The following is a 24,316-nucleotide window of genomic DNA, read 5'->3' on the forward strand; positions in this document are numbered from 1 at the left end:
CCTTGTAGAGAAGGTAGACACAAATACATGAAACACACACACACGCACACACTGTGTCAGAGTTTGTGTTATGTACAAACGTGATTCAAGCAGATCCCATACAAACTTGTGTACATACACACGCACGCATACATGCACACCCTCACAGAAAGACAGTGACACACACACACACACGCACACGCACACACACTGCAAAACCCTTCAAGGCCATTCCAGAGGACACACTATTTATGCTGGATTTTTAATGCAGCTGTAATTCAGAGAAGCTGCCGTAGTTAATGTAAAATATCTGTTGAATCGTCATAGTTTATCTTGAAGTGACATAGCAATGTCCCTGGTATGGCTTTAAGGAACTGTACTAAACCATACTTCATCTGTGGTTTCGTGCAAAGGTAAAATTTAGTTATCTGGAACCCACAACACCAAGGAAACAGAGCTGTCATAAAGGCATTAAACAGTGCAGAGAGACCCTACATTTACACATTTGGCAGGAAATCATGACTGTAGACTTTGATTGGTTTGGTCTGATCATAAACACTGCATTTGTATGACATTATGACACTCACATTAGGTGATAATAAGGGAGAAAATTACATTACAGCATATTTATGTAATTTAACCCTTAAGCTTCATGCACAGAAAAATAAACAACATAACTGACTGGAAATCACAGAAATTGGCTTTGCAGATTGAGAAAGCACTACAGATTATCTTCCATATCCAAATATCCCTATGTTTTGTTTTGGGTTTTTTTTTGGCCATTGGTACAGTATACCTTTGTACACAAAGGGAAGGACTTGGAATGCTTTAATGCATAATGATGTGACGTGATGCAGGATGTCCCAACGTGCAGCAATGAACCACTGAGTGGGAAGAAAGAGTGCTAAGTCCCCTCACAGAACCACAGCAGCAGGACGACACAGCTGGCTCCATGATCAAATGGACGCAGAAGAAATAAGAGGATGAGAGTGAAAAGAAGAGAGACGATACCAGTGGTGAGGAGTGAGCAGCACGACTGAAAGCAGAATACAGCTAGGCAGGAGACAGCAACAAGAGAGGGAGCAGGAGGGTGAAGGCCGTGAAAACAATGAGGAAGCTGAGATACGCAGTAAAAAAAAAAAAAAAAAAAAAAAAAATCTCCATCTCATCAAGTGATTTACTTTCATATTCAGCCTTAAAATCTTATTTCTCTTAAAGCAAGTGAGAAATCTGCCACTGGGATGAGATAATCCCACTTATTTTCAATGCAGTTTCATTTGTTTAAAGGCATAACAAGGCAGATCAGCCCTCTAGCATCTAGGAAATAACACTTGATTTCAGAAAATTATGGAAACATTAGCACTGGAAATATGGTGGTGGTGGGGGAGGGTTATCTCATCCTACTGGTAGATTGTTTTCCCTCTTATTTTAAGAAAATCAATCTTTTAACACTAAAAATAAGACTAAATGACTTGTTAAGATGCAGATTTTTGGCAGTGTAGAGGTGAAAGGGATCAGCTGATAAAAGGTTAAAGTGTTCCCTCGTCCAGCAGTTTGTTGATGCCATGGCAAATCTTCCTCAGAGAGAGTCTGTACTCCTCTGCGTCGCCGTACAGCTCAGCCAGGAACTCGCCGTGGGCAAAATGGTTGAAGACGTGGTCGATGCGCGCGTGCGAGCGTGCCGTCAGGTGCTGCTCAACCAGGGTGTGAAGCAGGTCCCTGCACTCCAGCAGCAGCTCCGACAGAATATTCCTGTCAAAGGTGTACTCCACCTCGTAGAAACTGACCGCCGTCATGGCCGCCTGGTTCATCTTCTTTTTGAACCGCTCCACCGTGTCCAGCTCATCGGGGCTGAACTGGTGGTTGCGGTAGAGGATGCCGATCTTTAGGGCGATCTTGATGACATCTTTGATGATTTTGTGCGCCTCCTTCTTGCTTTTGGTGAACTCCCGGCTGGCCTTGTACAGCTCGTCCAGGATCTCACTGCTGGTGTCGTCTGTCAGCATGTTGGCCACCACCATGGTCGCCATCTTGCTCAGGATCTTCTTTTGGGCCTGCAGGGCCAGGGAGCGCGAGTTGAAGCTCTCCTGGCCTGCAGTGAGAGAGAGAGAGAGAGAGAGAGAGAGAGGGAGAGGGAGAGGTTTGGGTTAGGCCAAAAGGTCAAAATTCCTCACTCTGTGTTTACTCTTTAAAGCAGATTTAGGACCAAACAAACAGAAGAATGAAGAGATTTCTTCCTCCTACTCAAAGTAATGGGAGTTAATCACGAAAAAAAAAAAAAAAAAAAAAAAAAAACTGTCACCTAAACAGCAGCAACTGAGTGTCCTGTTTGATATCCTTTGGTATGAAGCATCACAGACCAGCCACTCTGGTTGAAGTGAGTGTGCAGTGTATTGACGTCATGCTGCATGATTGCTGGGTACTGAAGTTCAAACACTTTTCGAGAAGTTACCTCTCCCTGACATTTGGAGTTGCCAGTGTGCTTGGTTGCCCAGTGCACCTTTGACTGAGATAGTTTTCTTCAAAATGAGAGAAACACAACTTGAAACAAAAAATGAAATGTGACCTGCTCTTAGCAAATGACTGAAAGCAAAAATATCAACAAAGTGTGGTGCTTTACTAAGCACTGCAGCCAAATTAACAGGCACAAAAACAAAAGGCTCAGGAGAAATGCTCAGGAAAAAACATATAACAGTATAAAACACTTAACGCAGACACACACACACACACACACACACACACACACACAAACATATATTTAAACAGTGGTCCCGAGTGTATATATATTCTTGAAACAGCTGACTTACAGCTGGACAAACAGGCTTCTGAAATTCTCTCGAGCCATGAATAATAACAGTAGTAAAAGAGCATGGGGTCTATATTTCTCCAGTGAAAACCTTTTTCATTAAACCAAGCCAATTCAGCGACATTAAAAATTATGTGTGCATGTCTTTGCATAAAGATTTCTGCTTATGTATTTGAAAGAAAGTCCAATGCTGAAGTTGGATTTTGGGAGTACATCGATTTATTTATTTTTTCTGGCAATAATCTCGTTGATCAAATTACTGCTGTGCGACAAGAAGATGAGAAGCAGTTGTACCTCGGTGTGTTCTGTAAATATTAAGCCGTTTGGGATGACTCACTCTTAGCCTGCACCATAGCTAAATCAAATCAGGATAAACAGAAGTAAAGTTGATTAAAGAGCTTTTTTTTTTTTTTTTTTTTTTTTGCCAAAACGCCAATGTTATGCTCTTAGTTGAATTACAGATTGCGTTTTAAAACTTCCCTGCCAAAGTATCTCAATAGTAAACACGTTGTAAATGAGAGGAGGCTGAGGAAACCCGTTCGGGAGCAGATGAAACGCGGTGCAGCCACATTCTGCGGCAGGGCGGCGGCCTTCCTGGAGCTGGCAGCGCTGCGGTGGGCTGAGCTACCAGAGGAATGACTATCTGCTCCGGCTAACATCAAACAGCTGTCAGAGTGTGATTGTACAACGATAAGGGCTCCTCTGCTTTGCGTCTCTCCTCTGCCTCTACAAGTCCAGATTTATCGTCATGTTACACTGGGTTCCACTGTACAAAAAGTGCTGTCACCATTTATCACCGAGGAGAACATCCAAGACTGCCTGCGTCTTGGTGCTGAGCCGTGCCAGCAGGCCGGCATGTGTCTGTGTGAATTGTGAGGAGTGGGAGGATAGAGAGGGGTTCTATTTAGGTGCCACCCAGCTACAAATTACACACCAGATAACTCCTATTATGATTAAAGCCAAGGAAAAAAGGCTTCACTTTTTTCCTGTTCCCTGGGCACACAGTCAGCCTCCTCCTCCTCCACACGCATATCCGCAGAGAGAGAAGGGAGGAAGAGACGAGGCTAGAGAGGGAGAGGAGGGTGTGTGTGTGTGTGTGTGTGTGTGTGTGTGTGTGTGTGGAGGGGGGTAGGGTGGTCAGTGCCCAGTGGGCTCAGCTCAGAATAGCAGGAGATGAGTCCCAAATCAAAAGAGAAACACCTGCTTTGTTGTCATTATAATCTGATTAAAAACATACAGCTATGTGTCCGTATCCACACCATCACTGCATCCCTTCAACAGGATGCCTCCTTTCTTTCTTTCATGTAACTCACAGTGTGTCTGTGTCACTTCAACATGTGAGAAGCTGAATGCTGTGGCGGCAATCATCACAACCCCATCTAGATGTGCAGGAGTGACATTCCATGTGCTGGTGTGAAGCAAAGTGACATTTCACATTCTTGCAATTAGCTGATTGTGACATTTGAAAAATAACAAGGTGTCTGTCTGTGTGTAAATTCATTTGCCAGTAAATGATGTGCCTTATGTCTTTTGTACTGTAAGCCGACTGTGCAGGTTAGGGGAAAGAGGGGCTGCAGGACAACTGAGCATGTAATGTTTTTTCAGACACACACACACACACACATCGGATATGATGACATATAGTTATTGTGTGGCCCATTTGCTGTATGTTGAACATATATGAGTAATTTTATATGTGCATTTATAAAAAGAACATACTGTCCTTATATGGTTGTATATGTGCTCAGCATGCATACAGTATAAACAGTGATGACTCAAAAAACTGCGGAGTATGCATGTATGTGTAATGTAGGTTAGATATATTCTGCATGCTCAAATATGAAAATATGCCAACATGAAATTTGCTTCATATATGGGCATATATGTCATTTGGAAACCCCCTCTATGTACAGGTTAGGGCATATATGTCATTTGCAAACCCCCTCTATGTACAATGCATGTCTGCATGGGTTAATGTCCCCACACAACATCAGCATCAACAACAATAACCTGATGGGATGGTTTGAGGCGTCCCGGCGAGCAGTGCACCAACAATCCTAAAGGAATGCAAGAGGAAATGTGTCCTATGTTGTTTTCAGAGCTGACACAATGATATAGTGCGTGCAAGCTGTGAAGCAATACAGAGATTTGCATGATGTTTGAATAGCAACACCAGGATATTTAACTGCGATTTTCATTAGAAAGCTCTGTGGCTCTCATCAACAGGCTCTCTTTGTCACTGTCATTTCCTGTTTCTGTGAAGCAGCTCTTTGTTCGGCTGGGCCTCTGATATTCAGAATCCCTACTGGATAGATTTGGGAGACCCTGGCACACGGATGAAGGTGATGGCTCCCTCCATAAAGGCTGCCTTGTGATACCGTGTGGCCAAATGAGCTATGGATTTAAATCCCACCAGTTTGTGTCTAGTCTAGTCCCAAACTGAGTACAATCTTGTCTTTTCTGTGTAATTCCATAACCGAGAACAAAAGGCTCTGATGAAAAAATAACACAGCTTGATCTCTTACTTTTTAGTGCAGAACTAAAACCAGACCAATTACTGTTCAGACACACCCCACCATGCAGCCTGAGGCATGTTCTGGTGTGTCAGCAGGTAGCCATCGATTCGCTCGCGCTGACCCCTCTTACAAGCTCCTTTTCACATACCATAATGATGCGGAGAGCAACTAAAAATGAAGGATTGTGGCGGGGTGGGAAAAAAAATAAAGTGAAGAACGGACGTGAGGCTGTTCGTGGCATGAGTCAGAGCGTTGGGGAAGGAGGTGGGTGATTCAGAGTCTGGCCTGAGATTTTAGCACATACAGTAAGTGAGGGTAGATGATTACGTGGGTCCACGTCGGGACTTTGAGAAGTCCAAACTCTCTCTCTTTCTCTCCCTCTCTCTCACACGCACTGCAAAATCTTCATCTTAAAAAATCATTTACTCTCATATCCAGTCTTAATTTTTTTTTTTCTTTTTTGTCTTAAAATAAGTGAAAAGATCTACCGGTGTGATGAGTAAACTCACCCAGAATGTTCTCGAATCAAGCCTCACTTTCTTGACACTAGTGGGCTGATGTGACTTTTTCTGCCTTGTTTCAACATATTTATACTAAAAATCCCGAAACAAGTGAAACTGCACTGGAACAAGCGGAATAATCTCATCCCACTAACAATTTTTTTTTCACTTTCTTCTAAGAAAGAAGACGATTTATAAGACTTATGAGACTAAATGATGTGTTAAATGGAGATGGTTTTGCAGTGCCTACCCTCTGTAGCCTGTCACCCAGTGGCTGAGACGAATGACATGGATGAGCCGCAGTGTCATAATAAGTTAGAGAGGAGAACACACTGTCAGGGAAGATATGGTCAGAAAAATGCTGTTGTGCTCTCTCTCTCTCTCTCTCTCTCTCTCTCTCTCTCCCACTCTCTTCCCTGCATCCCTCATTTTGAAGTGTAAAATTTTCACTAAATGAAATTACTGTTTGTCATAACTCACTGAAACAAACACAACCAGCACGATGTAAGACAGCAGCAGGAAAGCCACCAGTCCATCAACGTGGTTACATAACAGTGTTTTGGGAGTTTGTGAAGTTTACTTTTAACATCAGGATTAGCAAGGTGTTCACCGCTCTCCAGCCGTGGATGTTGACTAGACAGTCTCTCTTTGTTCCGCCTGATGTTTTTAGAGCGCTGAGTCAACAGTTTCTGCTGCGCTGCATCAGAACATACATTCAGTGTGGAGCACATGGAGCCCAGCCAGCTGCTAGCAGTAGGTAGTGCACTGCAAAAAAAAAAAAAAAAAAAAAGTCCACCTTAACAAGTCAGTCAGCCTCACGCCCCGAGAGCTTGGACATACAAGGTTCTGACATATGGAGCAGAAAAGATTTGATGTATCAACTGCTTTGTATTTCTCACTATCTGTTAAAATGTTTAGCCCCATGAGTCATTTGAAAATATATAACCTCATACTTCCAAGCTCGCAAGTCAGACGTTTCTTAAATCAAGTGAAAAATTAGGGTTTCCAACTCAGTTTCACCTGCTGGAGAAATTTTCTGTAATCCAGTGTCCATACTTTGGAGGTAAACCAGGAAAAAACTTGCCTTACATTGGAAATACTCTGTAAAAAAAAAAAAAAAAAAAAAAAGTCCCCTTCTCAACAAGTCAAGTCTATTCAGTCTTAAAATCTGTTTTTTCTTAAAACAAGCAAAGCAGTCTACCAGTGGAGTGAGATAATCCCACTTGTTTCCAGTGGAGAGTCACTTGTTTCAAGATCCTGTCTGGCAAGAAGAATAAATATATTGAAGTAAGGAAGTAAAATCAGCCCAGTAGTATCAAGAAACACTTGCTTCAAGACAAGTGGGGTTATCTCATCCCATTGAAAGATTTTTTTTCTAGCTTGTTTTGAGAAAAGTGTGCTTTTAAAGACTGAATGTGAGGCTAAATTGTTGAGGTGGAGATGTTTTGCAGTCTGTGCTAATTGGTATCACCCCACTTTTTGCTTGTTTTACAAAAAAATAATATTCTAACATTCAATAATAGATGAGCTGACTTGTTAAGAAGGGCACTTTGAGCAGTGTGGCGGGGAGCGGGGCAGCGAGACGGGGACCTGAGGACTGTCTTGGTGGCGTTCCAAAAGCAGCCACAGGAATGAGCCATTAGCAGCTAACACTAACTAGACTGACGGGCCTTTACTGAGTCAACGCTGAAGGCACTTGTGGGCTTAACAGCCGGAAGACTGCCCTCCCTGCTGCCTGGCTGAACACACACGGCTCACTGGGGCAGCTCCGTGTGTGTGTGTGTGTGTGTGTGTGTGTGTGTGTGTGTGTGTGTGTGTGTATTTCAGGGTGTGATGATCTTAAATACAGCCAAATCGCTAACCATAGAAACTACAGTGTTACGATCATGTTCAAGCATGTATGGTGACAATAAAAGGAATACTTAAACAAATCGGATGTTTCTATTGTGATTATGTGTGTACGTGTGCAACAACACAGGTTTCCTCATAAAAAAATGTTGTGGGTTATTAATGTGCAGCAGGTGTTGTCCATCGTGGGTTTATTCGTGCAGCCTGTGTTGCTGCTGCCGCCATTTCATGATGGCAGCAAGACATCAACACACATGAACACAAAACACAACTCACTATGACAACAGATAACAACAACTGTATTAAGCCTGTCGCCTAAAGATTACACTCCCACACAGCTTACCTGCATCTCTTAACTATGTTCAAGGGGAATCCTATTTTGTCGCGGATTACATTTGTCTCTTAAGTATCACAAATCAACATAAATTATCATGTTGGGCTGCATCGTAGCCAGTTTTGTTACATTTAGCCACCAAAACGTCTTAGCTGTGGTTGGGGAAAGGTTAGATTTAGCCATAAAAAACACTTGGCTTCGGTAACATAACGTAACGTAAGGTAACAAAAAACAAACACCGCTGTTGTGCCGTGCTGGACTCAAATTGGGGTTGCAAGTTGAAAGCTAGGTAAACAATTATAAAACATGAGACGTGAAAAAACTAAAACCCGATCCTAAACTATCTTGTCAATCTGTAAAAATGAATCAAAATATAATAAACCATACTTGAATTTTTTTTAAATTTTTGTATCTTTGTTTAACAGGAAAGGAATTTGAATCTAAGAATTTGAATTTGCTGTCTTTTTTTTTTTTTTTTTGAGGATGGAGTTGAAGATGTATTGAAGAAATAGAGTGGCCTGAAAATTAAATAAAGAAATATGCTTGCAAAAGATCAGTTCTAAACTTAAAATAACCAAAGCCACAATGCAGAGTAACTAAAAGTAAAGTTAAGATGACACTGACAAATGCACATCTAAATATGTAAAACAAGTGTATGTTGTAATGGATATACCTGAGCCTCCTGGCTGTAACCCTCTTTGCTCTTGGTTATTCTGATTTATTTTCTGCTCTGTGTTTGTCTGCCTGCAGAGCTGAGAGCCATTTGCTGCTAAAGAGCCACTTCCTAATAATAATGTCATCATGATGCATTTGCTCTGAACCGCTCTAGGTTTCTAGACACTGCAGACGCCACTGCTTATGCAAAAGTTCATGGTCATATCAGGTAACTGGACAACACACACATGGCACACACACACACACACACACACACACTGCTTGATCAGTGCTTTCTGGAGTTGCTAATGACAACAAACTCATGTTTAGTATTGGACCAAACCAGGTCACCTGCTCAACACATCCGCCCATGGATTCAGAGGTGTATGAGCGCACATGTGCACAGTCAGGTTCACACACACCTACACAGACACACACACACATATACACACTCACATGCATACACATACAGCTTGCGTGCACACTCCCATCATCAGTGGGTTTGCACAGAAGCATTGCGTGACTCTGTGAAGGTCACTGATTCACTGATCTATGTGTGTGTGTGTGTGTGTGTGTGTGTGTGTGTGTGTATGCAACATATCCAGCGGAGAAAAGAAAACCAACCTGTATTTACTACACTGTGGCCTCCTCAGCACCTGTCAGTTCTCCATCTCCTAAACATTATTAGTGCAAACAGCAGCAGGAAACAGACAAACTGTAATGGCTGTTGACAGACGGCCTGACTCAGAGATACACAAAAGGTACGGGAGGTTAAGAGTGTTTTCAGTGAGCGCTAAGCCAAACACTGCACTCTGCAATGCTTTTCTCGAAGAAGTACAGTAGCATGTAGTGCATTGCCAAAAAATCCCCCGTTGTACATTTACTCTCCATCTGCAACCTATTTTCTGTTCACACCTAGGACAAGTATTGTATAACTCAACAGTTAATGCTTGCTTGTCCACAATGACTGGTTGCCAGGACACTCTTTGTATCTTGTAAATGCTAAAATGACAACAATTTTCCACACCTTTTCTTTCCAGATATATTCCTTCAGTTAAGGGAAAAGAAGGACAATGTGAGTTTGTCTGCAGCGATAAGAAGTTGCATGCATATCTCACATGTTCGATACTGAAGTGAAAGAGTCAGACATCTTTTGAAAAATACCAGGGCATGCTCAACTACTGTATGAATAAATCCAACAACACATGCAATAACTACAGTCTCTCATCCATCAGCTACGCCATTTCCTGAGCAAACACAAGAAAAACCCCAACAACAAAAATGTATCAGTACCAAGAAAATGGCAGAGATAATGCACCATGCAAAAAAGGTGACAGTTTGATTTCTGCTTTTTTGCTTTGGCCTTTTTGTGTGCTTTTGGTTTCCAATGCGGCCTCACGGCGCAGCTTCCCTGAGTGCATTTAAGGCTTGAGGAAAACAATGGCGCGGGTCATTCAGTGGCAGTAAAGTGGGTTTTAATAGCCAGCAGGGTTGGAGTTTAGCAAGCCTGAGAGGCCAGTGTGTCTGAGCAGGGAGAACGTGTGCTCTGTCAGCTGGTACTACACTGCAAAAAAATCTCAGTCACTTAAGCAAGTCATTTAACCTCAAGTCTTAAAAATCTTTCTTTTTTTTTTTTTTTTTTTAATTAGGAGATAAAAATCAGCCAGTGGGATGAGATACTTCCAATGCAATACAATGCAGTCTCACTTGTTTCTGGATTTTTTTTTTTTTTTTTTTTTTCTGAGAGTGAGAATAAATGTGTTGAAACAAGGCAGAATCAGCCCACTAGGATTGAGAAAATGACACTTGATTCAAGAAAATGGGAAGAAATCTCATTTCACCGACAGGTTCTTTCACATTTTGAAAAAAACAAAACAAAACAAGATTTTAACACTGAATATGAGACGACTTGTTGAGATGGAAATATTTTTTGGCAGTGTAGTGCTTTCTCAGTGGACCAGGAGACGCGCGGCCAAATTGACAGCTGGAGATTTTCATGCTCTGTGTCCATACTCTCATGCATGATTTTAAAAAAGAGACATTCGTGTAAACTTTTGCATGTGTGAACATGGTGTGGGACTCAGTCCTCTATTTTCAGTTTTATCATATCAACTACCTGTTGTCTAGTCCCATTCCTGTCCATATACACACCATCAGAGAGAGTCTGATCAGCTGTCCCTTAAAATCTGAGGCAAAACTGGCTGCATTCACAAAACAGTGTTCACAAATACATACTCTAAATGCCCTAAATGCCCTAAATCGTGATGGATTTGGTGTAACTTTAAGTGGGTGTGAATCCAGTGACATGACCGCATATTCTCCTTCACTTACTATAGCGGCTTCATGCATACAAAACTACAGATGGGTGAGTGGAAGCATTTGGAATTTGCTGGAGTCGTTCATCTGGCATGAGAGACTATTTACCACCTGACTTGAGTAGCACTCTGATTGTGAACTTGATTGGCTTAAGCACTAAAATGTTTTTTTTTTGCCCTAACGAAACAGGGACTCCTGCAGGCTCCTAACATGCAGACCTACTGTGTTCAGCCCTGAACTGCAGTCCCCCCCTTTCTCTCTATCTCTCTATTTTTCTCCCTCTTTCTCTGTCTCTTTCTCTCTCATGCACAGACACAGATACACATACTGTATATGTACTGGCATGTAGAAATGCACATACAGATGCAGGCCTACATACACAGAGGGGAGCAGCAGAAGCAGCAGTGCCCAGCCACTGATATAAAGGAGGCCTTTGTCAGTCACTTCATGTCAATTTTCATCTTCATTTTCATTTTCTCTCTCTCTCTCTCTCTCTCTCTCTCTCTCTCTCTCTCTCTCTCTCTCTCTCTCTCTCTCTCTCAGCCCTCAGAGCCCTGGACCTGGCAAGGCTCCTCACAGGGGTATTTTTGACTGCTCAAATCAGAAGATGACTCAAACATACCGCCCCTGCTTTCTCTCTCTCACTCTCTCCCTCTCTCTCTCTGTATATGTCTCAGTGTATATATCTGTGCCAGAATGGATGAAGGTAAGTGTGGAGAGTGGTGACAGAGAGAGATAATGGCTCATGCAGAGAGAAAAAGAGAGAGGGAGGGAGATACAGTGTGACGAGATGAGGTGCATTAATTCACAACATGTAAAATTTGAGTGTGAGCCAGTTTCCAGAGGGGCTCCTGGTGCTGAAAGAGGTCATTCACCATGCCATTAACAGCTGCTCAGAATGTAGAGAGACATCCAGGCCTTCTTGGTTAATAAATAACTCTCTTTTAATGTCTTAATGACTTTCACTTGTGTTAACTGAGGTTACAAAGTTCATTCCCTTTAGTAGACTGTGTGGTGTCCTTGGTTAAAACTGGGGCACATAGGTTAGAGCTTAGTCATGCTTTACTGGAAGAATGGGTAATTGTAGCAGACAGATTCATCCTCCTCACAGATTACCAAAGCTTAAAAAAACACACCCATCTGGTTGGTGTAATACATGTGATTCCTGTGCTGTTATTGTATTATGTAGGTGTTGCCTGTCTCTAATTCAGCCTAGTTGGAGATTTTATTTCTATCCATTACTAAAATTTCATGTTACAGTTTTTCTCAATTGCTAAAACACTAAACCCTTTTGTCTGAACCAAATGCTCCATTGCCTCAACCCACTGACTGAATCAGTCACTCTTTTGACAAAACCATAAGCACGTTTCACCTGTTTAGACACAACTTACCAACACATTTTCATTGTGATGCACCTGTGTTGCATAATGGTGAGCACTGGTGGCAAAAGTCAAACACAAGTAAAGCAGTGGTGTCACTGGTTGAACACAACAACTCAAAATTGATCACACTTGTGGCTAATGATGTGAGGGAACATATATAAGCCAGTTCAGAGAGCACTGCTTTGTGAGGCCCTACAATGGATAGAAATCTGAGAGGAGGAATTTGTGTGAGAGGAGGTCGGGGAGGGCGAGGTGGTCGAGGTGGTCGAGGAGGGCGAGGTGGTCAAAGAGGTCGAGGAGGTCAGTGAAGACAAAGAACAGTAATATCTGATGAAATCAGAGCTATTGTGATTGACCATGTTCTTGTCCATGGTATGAGCATGAGGGAGGCCGGACAAAGGGTACAACCAAACATCAGTAGATTCACTGTGTCCACCATAATCCGAAGATTTAGAGAAGAGAACAGGTAACTACCTTTTTTGACATTATAGTATATAAATGTTGACATCATTGTGCCACTGTACTGTAGTATTGTAATGGAGGGTTAGGCTAACTGTTTGTAGGCCTAGTATTCCATGTATATTTTTGTACTTTATTTTTACGTAGGCTTACTGTATACAAGTGCTAAATGCACAAGATTTCTGTTTGTTTTTGTACTGCAAGTGCTATGTGTAAATGCACAAGATTTCTGTTTTTTGTACTTTTTTTTTTTTTTACTATGTACAAGTGCTAAATGCACAGATTTTTGTTTTGCAACATGCATATAGCCTACAGTGAACAATAAACATTTATTTCTACAGCTTCATGTCCTGAGCATTGTGGTTTCTATTTTTCTATGTAGTGTTTAGTGCCTGCTCAGTAGTGTTTTTAATTTTGATTGACTCGGGGCACAATTTGACAACATAGTTCAGTTTTGAGCACAGATTGAACTGTTTTGAGGTGAAAGTTTGGTTTTGCAAGAGGAGTCTGAGGTTTTGTGAATGTATCTTGAAAATTGGGTTTTGTGTTCACAGGTTAGAGAAAAGGAGAGCAACTTTCAAGAAATGTGTTTTAGCAATCGAGAAAAACTGTAATGAAGTGCTACATTAATATTGCCTCCAAGAAAAAAAATATCGCTGAAACATTTGTTCATGACAAGATTTCTGTATTGGCAGGCTGTAAAAATTTAATGCTAATAATTATGTAATATTCTGTGCTGAAAATTTATGCTGATGAATAGCATTGGTGTCTCAGGAAAAACCTCACAACAAATTCAACTGAACTACAGCATATAAATGCATTATGTGGCTCCCGAAGTTTTGAAACATGAGGACAGAGGGCAGAGCAAGCACCGATACCATGAGCACATGAATTATGGATGTCATTTGCACAAACAGAGCTGCAAGGAGTTTTCTGGGTAACCAGTGAGCAAACTAACGCAAAATGTTGCACTTGTAATGAAGAAGCCTAATATATGAGGCTGTGCTCAGAGCTAGAAGTTGTAGCAGTGTGTGTGTATTTGTGTCTGTGTGTGTGTGTGTGTGTGTGTGTGTGTGTGTGTGTGTGTGTGTGTGTGTGTATCCCGAGACAAGGCTAAGTGGTTGTACTGTGACTAACAATCCAACAGAGAAGCACTTAGGAGCACCTCTGAATCCGGAGGGACACAAGAGCAGGTTGCCTTTGGCCACAATACAGCCTAAATTAACGCTGTGGCCCTCATCCTGCTCTCCCTCCGTCTCCCTCTTTCTACCTCTCTACCCCTATTTTAAATTTATTTTAAGTCCCTGTGGAGCTGAAATGGAGAGATGAGGAGAAATGAGGCAGAGAGAGGAGAAGCCGGAGTGATTAATGTGCCACTGGCCTGATGGCCTGTCATAGAGATAGAGAGAGAGAGGGAGAGAGAGAGAGAGAGAGAGAGAGAGCTGCTTGACCTCCACCTTTAGCTCTGCCCTTAGCTCTCATATCGCATGAACTCTTAGGACCGACAGAGACTTGGCACGAGCTCCAGAGGACCAGCCGGTCCACCGAGGCTGAGGCTGGTAAGATATCCTGTTCGAACAGAATGTGCACTGTAGGGCCCCTGGGGATCCCTGACCTTTGACCTCTCCACTTGCTGTAAAACTAATGTCTTTACCAGCTCAGGGTCGCTGACTTCTGCCATTGTTTAGCTGGTCAGGAGCCAGGCCACGGTTAGCTGGTTAGCCGGGCATGGGAACTGGCTCGAGGCTGTCTCCCCTCTCCTGCTTCCCTCTTCTGGGACCCGCTCCGGAAAAATCCTCTGCCACAATCGTCCGTTGACAAAACCGAGTGCTCCTGATAATGGATGTTGGTTTACACTAAAAATACACAACAGTTTTGTTTATAAAAATACAAGGGTGGGAGTAAAAAATCACATTTACTCAGCTTGCAGCAGCTGAATAGCTTTTTGTGTACTTTCTGAGTATTTATCAAACTCACAACTTACTTAAAGGGTTCAACCATTTTTTTTGTCACTATTTCACCACCCCCTTGCTGTTATGTAGGTCTACCTCTACCTACCAAGGTCCAGCTCAATGGCAGGAGGCTAACAATTAGCATGTGGAGCATCCAGCCAGTATCCAGCACTCAGTAACAATGAGAAGAAGAGAGCACCACTACTGTCCTACACGGTCATAATTAGCTGAACAGCCAAAGACAAGAGACACTGAAACTTCATTTTTTCAACAGAAAAGCAGAGCACATTGCTGGTCAAATTGACAGACAAACCATCACTGGAAAGTGCAGCACAAAAACACCAAAGCAATGAAGCCAAAGATGTTGCTGTCATAAAAAAGAGAATATATTTACCACACTGAGAAATTATCTCTCTAGATTATATAAAAGGCAGTGGCACTTTATTTACAGAATGTTAATTCAAGTATGTGGGTGTGCACATTTCTGTGTGTGTGTGTGTGTGTGTGTGTGTGTGTGTGTGTGTGCGAACTATAATGACAGACTGTGCGACTGAGCCTAATAAAAACAGAAGAGTATAAAATGCTCGGCCTTTCCTTTCTCTGGGCTGGCACCCAGACAGAACGTTCCCCTAACTTTTTCCATCTGAAATGAAGCTATAGAGAGAGACGGAGAGTGTGTGTGTGTGTGTGAGAGAGAGAGAGAGAGAGAGAGAGAGAGAGAGAGATGGTAATATGTACATTTCCATTTCACACCGTTCAGTCAGGCTTAATCAAAGTGAACAGAATGGAGCGGAATACAGAGGAAGAGGAAGGCTCAAGTGTTTGTCTGAAATGCTTTGAAAGAGCACAGAAGCAAAAAAATTATCCCAGCCATTCTGAATCTGCAGATGTGTCATTTCATTTAAACGGAGCGTGGAAGAGTGATGCAGGGAGTGATGGAGGAGGCTGGAGTGGGAAGTGAGGACAGGGTAAGGGGGGGGGGGTGACAAAGAGGGATATGGAACTGCTGCTCCATATTTCACTTGTCTAGCTGCTGTCAACGTCCCTTTCCATCAGACACGCAAGGCAAAGCGACATTGGACCTACACAACACAGTCCTGTCCCTCCCACTCTCTCAGTGCATCATCTCTACTGCATTAAAAGGGTCTGCTTCACTTGCCGTGCCTTTTATTCCTGAGTTTCCTGTCCATTTTTGTCCATCTCCTCCTAGTTGCACCAACTGTTGACGTTATGTGCCCCGCCCATCTGCTGGGCTTCATAGCAAAGATACAAGCCAGCATGGATAAATCCCAAAGCAAATGAACAACGCACAAACACTTAGCACGTTATCCTTGTAATAAAAGTAACTGTGGTTTGTGTTTTTTCATAAAGCTGACAGGCCTAGAAAAGTCACAGTCACGCTTGTTAGTCGTTGTGCCAGAAGGAGACAGAAAAAGGCAGTAAGATGATGGCGCGCATGTTGCTTAGAAACATACCATGCGTACACAAGTTCTGATGTAAACTAGTTGTGTTTACTAAATAAAAGTGTATACACTAGTAAATCAAAATGGGTTGAAAGACACAAATTACTCATGACATTGAACTTATTAGCTACATATTTAGACCTATCCTTCAGCAGGTATAGTTGTTACTTTAGATGCTAGAATAATAAATAAATAAAACCATGTCCAGTGGTTTTAGTATATTAATATGATAAATATATTATATTATATAATACTGGTAGCAATAATAATAACTAGAGGAGGAAGAAGAAGAAGAAGAAGAAGAAGAAGAATGAAACTATGTTTTATATAGCTCTAACATCAGAGGTGCACCATGTAAAATTGCACTGAAGTGAGGACTCAACAGACCAAAATAAATAAATAAATAAATAACAGAAATAGTTTGAATGGTTTGAAAGAGTACATGGTATGGCTCTAATAGTTTGCCTGACTTTATTTCAGAGTTTTATCTATTTTGTTGCCACAAAACCAGAACTGTTGTATAAAGCAACAGAGCAAGAGAGAATGTGTTATCATAAATACAACATGATGTTATTTACTACTGATGCTTTTTACTTGTTTGCTTAAATAACAGCTGTGTTTACCGTGCTATACTTAATGTCAAAGCTATTTTGGTACTCTATTACCTTTGACTGCTATGTGGTAAAATTAGACCAGCAATTCCCTATCACTTCCCGTATCGCTTAATTACACACGAAACATAGCAGTACATACCCTTTAATTAGCGACAAAGAGCCAGGTAATTTTGGCTGAATGTGACGTTCGCTAACTGCCTTCAACTTATTCTGTAAGATCTGAAAATGATGACGCTGCACTGACTTCCTTGTTTACATTTTTAAAAGTTCTTCTATTGGATGCAGCTGTTGATCCCATTTACACATCACTAAGGCTGTGCTATAAGACATTGCTTGAGTTTGAGTGGTGCAATCCAATTTAATTATTAGTTAGTTTAAAACCAAGTGTTACTAAGCACTTAGAATGGACTTTACACACAAACTAACAGATTTAGGAACAGCTGGTGCAACCCTACCCAGTTCTCTTCAATCTACTATGAGCTGGGAGTGAGTGGCAAGGAAGTAAATGTTTTCCGGCCTGCGTGAGTCGCTCCTCTCATAGACCTCAGCCAACTCTCAGCATGCTGTGGCATCGTTTACAAAGGGGCTCACACGTGCATGTGCACACACACGCACACAGACACACACACGCACACACACACACACACACACTTGCACCATCACCCGAGCCAGCTTTGCCAGCTTTCCCTATAACTTTGGCCCCCTGGTTTGTTTACTAGCTCATCCACTCTAACACAGTTTACGTAAAAGCAGAGGCTCCATGAAGCTGAGAGAGGGATTACAGAGAGGCTCACTCTGTCACCGTCTTGCTTGCAGTGCAACCTCATGAGAATGTGAGAATGTCCTTATAAGAACTATTCAGATTTCTTTTGCTGCGATTGACTGGAATAGTAAAAGTTGGATACACTTTGTTCTTTGGCCCTGAATGTCGTTACTGAGCATGACAGACTTTAGTGCGAAGCCTAAATCTGGTGCTCTCCTACTTGGCAGCCACACCACCACTAACTAATGACCAGGAAATGACTGTGGTTCACACACACACACACACACACACACACACACACACACACATACACACACACACACACACACACATACACACACACACACACACACACACACACGTAAATGTGGTGTTATTGACTACATTCATTTTCTAACCTAGAACCTTAACCCTCTCCACTACCCTTACCCTAACCTGAACCTGATCCTGTTGCTCATCTTTAAATCTAATTCTAATCCAATTGTTGGTGACCCCAAATCCAGGTCTTAAAGGAACAGTTCACCCAACATATATATATATATATAAAAAGATTTTTCCCCCCTTAACCCTAGTACATTGTAACCATTCAGAAGAACACCAGCAAACTATCTATCATCCCTTACTTTGGTGGTGGATAGATACATTTTGCCTGTGTTCTTTGGCAGAAAGTAGTTCCTAAGAAAACTCCGCACCCCCTTGGGATGTGGATAATGCCCGGTATCTGCGTCATTATTTTTGGCTAGAGTAGTTGCTGTTGAGTTTTTCACATGTAAATTTTTACAGTTGAGGCTCCACAAACAAATACCCATCCAGCCTCGTTGTATCGGGGGAGAAGGGACATGGAGAACCCTCGCCAAATCATGTAGGATCTATCAGGATTGATAGACTGCACTAAGTGAGAATATTTTTTTTCCCCCCTTTTTTGGTGAACTGTTCCTCTAACCCATACACATGCATCACAGATTGTATGTGCAAAATTCACAGGCCCACATACCTGAGCAGGCAGCACTGACCCCAGACCAGCCTGAAACAGCTTTAACCCCCCAACCCTCCCTCGCTCCACACCGCACTCCCTCAAACAGCCTGCCTCTCACACCAGGCGCCACTAGTCACTGCTGGCTTCCCTGAGTCGGACTCCAGTGAAACCGCAGCCCACTCCTCCTCCTGTGTGCGTCTATGAGGCCTTGTCAAAATGCCTCTGTGGTCCAATTCTATGTTTCAGTAATGGCTCACCCACAAGGAAACAATTCTTGCTTGAACTGTCCCACAAGCACCATGGGATGCTTCAGTACTGCAGAGGCACACGCTCACTTTGCTCGTGATCATACACGAGAAAACGTACACACACGTAGACACGCACCGGTCAGGGATTTGGGTGTTTACGACTCAGAAGTTTTGCTGGAGCTAAAGGAAAAATCACTTTCTCCTGAGTCGTCTTTTCCACTTACGGCCTTGCTCCCTCACTCCCATTTTCTTTTTTTGTGAGTTCATTTTTCAGTTTTCCAGAGCCAGCTCCTGGTGTCTGGCATTATGGGTGTATGCGCACATTTTGCTTTTCTGTGTGTGTGTGTGTGTGTGTGTGTGTGTGTGTGTGTGTGTGTGTGTGTGTGTGTGTGTGTGTGTGTGTGTGTGTGTGTGGAGGGCTGGGGTGCAGTGCACTCTCCATCTGTGGGCCAGATTAAAGGCAGAGAAAAAATCAGGGATGCATTTGTTGGGAGAGAGTAAGACCTGGGGAATGAGCAAGTGTGTAGGCATATTTTAGAATGTGTATGCTCGTGTGTGTGTGTGTGTGTGTGTGTGTGTGTGTGTGTGTGTGTGTGTGTGTGTGTGTGTGAATCTTTGTGGCTTTCTCTGTATGGGAGTGTGAGTGTATGTAACCCTGGCCTGCTATGCCAGGCTCTCATGTGTAAAGCATGTGGCTACTCTGCCAGCATGGCAATCATGAGGCAGAAGCTCTCCTCTGATTGCCGGTTGCTGCTGGGCTCAGCCCTGCTCTGTCTAATGCACAGCTCTGAACGGTGGAGGAAAGTGTCTGCTTGTCTGCAAGTTTTTTTTTCTGCGGTTCTGTCTTTGCAACATCTTACCAAAGTGTAGATTAGAGGGCGGTGACACAGGGAATAGCATTTGAAGGGTTTGTTTATATGCAGATGTGAGAATATTGAATATATCCTGGCTGCAAAGAAGAAAAAAGAAGAGAAAATCTCCTGGCTCTGTTAACCAGTCATCAGATAGATATCAGTTGTGTCATCAAACAACATCTGCCCAGGGCTCTTACTTTTGTTTATAATAGAACCACATGAACCCTCATGCCCTTAAGAATCTCACAGCTGGTATTACAACAGCCCAACAGCTTCTCTTTTCAACAATTCTGCTTTCCATAGGAAATTTCAAGTAAACAGACATGGCTGGAAATAGCTCTGCAGATGGCAGATTGAGTGATTTGCATAACCATCCTGAGTCAGCCCAAGGGAAACAGTGAGCTGGCTATCCACTATCTTTTGGTAACGTGTCAGTGTAACGTATCATATAAAGAATCCGATTTAAAGGAAGTTTCCGTAAATTTAATTGTTACTGTCCTGAATTTGAGACTGCCATGGGTTAAATGGATGTAGATGTTTCTCAGTGTGCTGCTTTCACTTTCACCTGCGGACTACGTGTGTCAGTGGTCAGCTCGATCTGCTCCTCTCCTCTTGTTCTTATGAAGGGCAGGATTGGTGCATCCGTCACTGGGTGCTTGTGTGTAATGAGAGGGGTGTGAGGGGGCCTCTGTCATACTGTAGTTACGGCTGAGCTTACTGCTACGCTTAATGCATTGTGGCTGGCATGGTTGATGGGAGTCAAGAGAGTATAGATCACAGAAAGAAACCAAAGATATCCAAGACTAATACAGGCTTATTGCTGTCTCTTCCCTCATCAAGCTCTCTCTGTCACACCTCTCCAGATTGTCAGCCATTTAGTCCAAATTAGGGCTGTGACTCACTGTCAAAAACATCTGAAGGTGATGTACCTTGCGTTGCCTTGCCTTTTCTAGTTCTAGTTCTAGTGTAGTGCTAATGGAGTTAATAGCAGACACATATTCAACAGTCTAAAACAGCAACAGAAAACATCGGGTTTTGGTGTTAAGTCTCTCAGACTCAAAGTATGCGCTTCTTTGTAGATTCCCCAAACCATACAGGGAGGAATCCATCACAGAAGAGGAAAAGTTTAACTAACTCTCAGAGGCCTCAGTAGACCGAAAGGCCGTGTGGCCACATGACAAGCTTTGTTGTGAAATGTGGGGAATCACAAAGTGAAGCGGAAGTGTAAGCAAGGTAAGTAAGGGAAAGTACAACTAAAAGATAAGAGATAAATTACAGCGATTCATCTCAGAATAACTACTAGAATGCACTGGACATAAAATTGATGATAAAAAGAATATCTGAGGGTGGAATCTTACTTTAAGGTGATTTAGAAATGTATTTTTAGAGCACACTACATTTTATTTTATTGTATTTGACTGGGGTTTTTCTTCATTATCACCCTTTCCCGTCTTTGTCTCTCTCTAAAGATTCAGTAGCAGCAGCAGCAGCAAGGGATATTAGTATTGCATGTTGTTATTGGTCCTTTGATTGTCAGTGTGAACAGCTACTGGAGAGAGAGAGAGAGAGAGAGAGAGAGAGAGAGAGAGAGAGAGAGAGAGAGACTTCGGACTGATATTAGTATTTGTCTGTTTTGTAAGCCTCCCTGTGTCTCACCCAAAAATAGCACTAAATGTCAAAGTTAAGAAGTCAGACTAACTTGCCAACAACATCCAGTAATTGCTCATGGGTAGAGACGAAGGTTGAAGGGTCAAAGCCAGCTGAAGGGGGAAAAAAATAAAAAATAAAAATAAAAAGGTTGATAATTACAGAGCTGAAGTGGACTACATAATGCATACATTTATAAATCTTCCATCCCTCATATTAAAGAATAAGGGTCATGTTTGTGTACAGCAGCGTCCTCAAAATACACCTGTTTCCAAAATACTTTTGTTTCCCCAGGTTTTGGCAGGATGTTCTGTGACCTTATAAAGCTATTGAAGACGCCACTATGATGCTAAGCTCTCCCCAGACAGTAGACTCAGTCGGCCATAAAGTAATGCAGCCAAACGACATGTTGTGCATTGAGTAAGCGTCACAATTCTCTCTTTTTCTCAACTCCACCTACACGTAGGACCAACTTTATCTTGTTTTTGGGCCAAAACACCAACAAGCCACAGCTGTTAATCCGTGCTATCTTGCATAACAAAGACCTGGCCACATAATGACGCTGATAGCTTTAGATTGTAATATAGCAAAAATCTTTCCATGATCTACCTCCAGATCTGGGCCCAGTCTTTGAAAAAAAAAAAAAAAAAAAAAAAAAAAAAAAAAAATCTGTGAACACGAAGCTTCACATGTAAATATAAATTGGACAAAGCTTCTTTCTTTACAGTTTGGCCTGGTGATTGCATACCAACCAGAGATCTGTATGAAAGTCCTGATGGATGTGCACAATCTTGAGCTGTGTGCCTGTGCTCATCAGCTAACACAGATGTCATGTCACCTACTGATGGTGTGTAACACTTGCTGGCTATTTCTGGGTTCCTTGCCCTTTGCAAATGGACAAAAAGACAGACAGACAATGGGCCAGATGGACAGACAGATGGCCAGAGTTTGACAGAGCATCATGAAAATGCAAAGCACTACGCTGTCAGACAAACAGGCAAGCGACCGCAATTTACATCTCCATGACCGCATACAATGTTACACAAGCACAGCTAATGTTACATTCTTTGGCATCTTTACTAGATCTAACTATAGCACCAGGGAAAATCCATATCTGTGCCTGATGGAAATCAATTTGAGAGACCCACACTACTCTCAAAAAAGATACAGCTAGATACATCACTCTGAATCTCTGAATACACACAAAAAAAGCTGAGACAATATAAGAAAAGAACAGAAAAGAGGTAGGAGTTTGCCATTTTTAGAGCTATTTAATGGTTGCAGTGTCCTCCTCTGTTTAATGAAAGCCTCTTGGATATATGTGAAAAAATCATTTGATTAATAATGTTTGAACATCTGAAGGCTGTTTCATCTCCTGGCTGGAATTTTCTCCAAGATCACAGTTCACTAAATTGCTTACATGCCTGGAATGCTGGGAAATGTGCAATGAGAGCCTGTAAATCTTCAGGAGCACTGGGGTTTGTCTGTATGTGTGTGTGTGTGTGTGTGTGTGTGTGTGTGTGTGTGTGTGTGTTTTGTACCAGTTATCTCTCATCATTGCAATAAATCTTTGCCCTGTGCTCTAACACCATAAAATCTCTCATGGATAGAAATATTTACGAAACAACTACCCACGCCTTATGCTACTGCCTGCTGACATTAAAACAGGGTTTCTCTAAACATTTTCATGCACCTTTGCAGTCAGATTCATTGTAGAGGGAAGGGTTTTAGTGTCAAGGGAGGCTTTGCTCCCCTTGTAGCTGGAAGTGTTGATGAGCACACTGTGTGCACGTGTTGGAGCTTGCCTGCTCCTGATAGTCACTGATCTTATGGGCGCAGGCACCACCGAGGCATCAGAGGTTAGAACAGATCTGAGAAGTCAGCAGCAGGTTTGACACATAATGTGGTTGTCTAGAAATACTAATCATCCATATGAACTTCTCCAGATACTAGATAAAGTGCCCTTTGAAAGCTCAGTTATCAAAGAGTAGGCAAAAATCATCTGATTCTTGATGTTTGGACACTAAAGTAATCCTCTTAAGGCTAACTTACCTGCTGATCGCTGTAATTAACCAACATAGTCAGAAATAAAGGCACACAGTCATACTTTTTGTCAGTATATTTGTCAGTTTTTTCTAAGACTGTACCTTCTTAAAATGCAGGCAGGAAAATATGTAAGGAGAGACAAAAAAAAAAAAAAAAAACACCTCTGGATTTATTTGCTCAAAGTCTAGTTACTGCACCATCTTCAGCAGACAATTGAAGCTATAGTTAGTGGGCGAGAGGTTTGACAAGGCTTACCTGGAGAGAGGTCTCCCTCACTCTGCTCTCCAGAGTCTGAATCCATCTTCCCCTGCAGGACACACTGAGGCTGCAGAAGCTCTCTGGTTCACTCTCCTCTTTCTTCTTGTTCTCTCTCCTCTCCAGGGAGCCTTCTGATTTCTTTACCCAGAGAAAAAAGCTTTTTATTATTTATTTATTGTTTTCCTGGGGAGCTAAACTTCCCCTCCCAGCCCGGATCACTGCAGCTGTGAGAGGTATGCTACAAGGCTTGACTGCTATTTGCTGAGCTGTCCTCCTTTTGCTCTTTTTCTTTTGCTCTCACTTCTCTCTCTCCTCTCCAATAGTGTGCTGACTACCTCAGTCTCCCTCTTCCCCTCTTCCTCTCCTCTACTTTCCCTGGTTCTGATTGCTCCCTCCCCTCTCACTCTCTCGGTCCGTCCCCCTCTTGGTTTCACCCTCCCCATCCCTGCTATTCGGTCCCTCCCCTCCTTCTCCCATTCGGTGCTGTCACACTCAGCCTCTTCACGCTGTCTCCACTCAAACTCTTTCTCTACCTCTTTCTGTATGCTGTTAGTGCGGTCTCTCCTCTCTCTCTCTCTCTCTCTCTCTCTCTCTCTCTCTCTCTCTCTCTCTCTCTCTTCCTCTGTCTGTCTCTGGGTAAGAGTGCTGCCTGTGTTTTAGTCGAGCAAAGGGAGAGACTCAGTCATGGCAACTTGAAATTC

The 24,316-nt window shown here is 42.4% G+C and overlaps 1 protein-coding gene across 2 annotated transcripts; it reads right to left on the reverse strand.

The window, feature by feature from the left end:
* Nucleotides 1-23,962, reverse strand: tnfaip8l3 (tumor necrosis factor, alpha-induced protein 8-like 3). Of its 2 annotated transcripts, none has more exons than XM_030076052.1 (2): nt 21,364-21,424; nt 1-2,071 (listed from the first exon to the last, which is right to left on the reverse strand). In XM_030076052.1, the coding sequence occupies exons 1-2, from the start codon at nt 21,389-21,391 to the stop codon at nt 1,509-1,511; spliced, it is 591 nt and encodes a 196-aa protein (XP_029931912.1). In that variant the 5' UTR covers nt 21,392-21,424; the 3' UTR covers nt 1-1,508. The 2 variants fall into 2 exon arrangements, with proteins under 2 accessions (XP_029931912.1, XP_029931902.1); XM_030076042.1 differs by lacking the exon at nt 21,364-21,424 and adding an exon at nt 23,613-23,962 and having other exon boundaries at nt 1,399-2,071.
* Nucleotides 23,963-24,316: the final 354 nt, after the last annotated feature.

This window comes from Myripristis murdjan, chromosome 3 (genome assembly GCF_902150065.1).
Source record: "Myripristis murdjan chromosome 3, fMyrMur1.1, whole genome shotgun sequence".
NCBI lineage: Eukaryota > Metazoa > Chordata > Actinopteri > Holocentriformes > Holocentridae > Myripristis > Myripristis murdjan.

Bases quoted from the DNA above. Each gene is read 5' to 3' on its own strand.
- tnfaip8l3 (XM_030076042.1), bottom strand. From the start codon at position 23,658: ATGGATTCAGACTCTGGAGAGCAGAGTGAGGGAGACCTCTCTCCAG. The intron at 2,072-23,612 runs GTAAGCCTTGTC...CTCTCACTGCAG, and splicing joins TGAGGGAGACCTCTCTCCAG to GCCAGGAGAGCTTCAACTCG.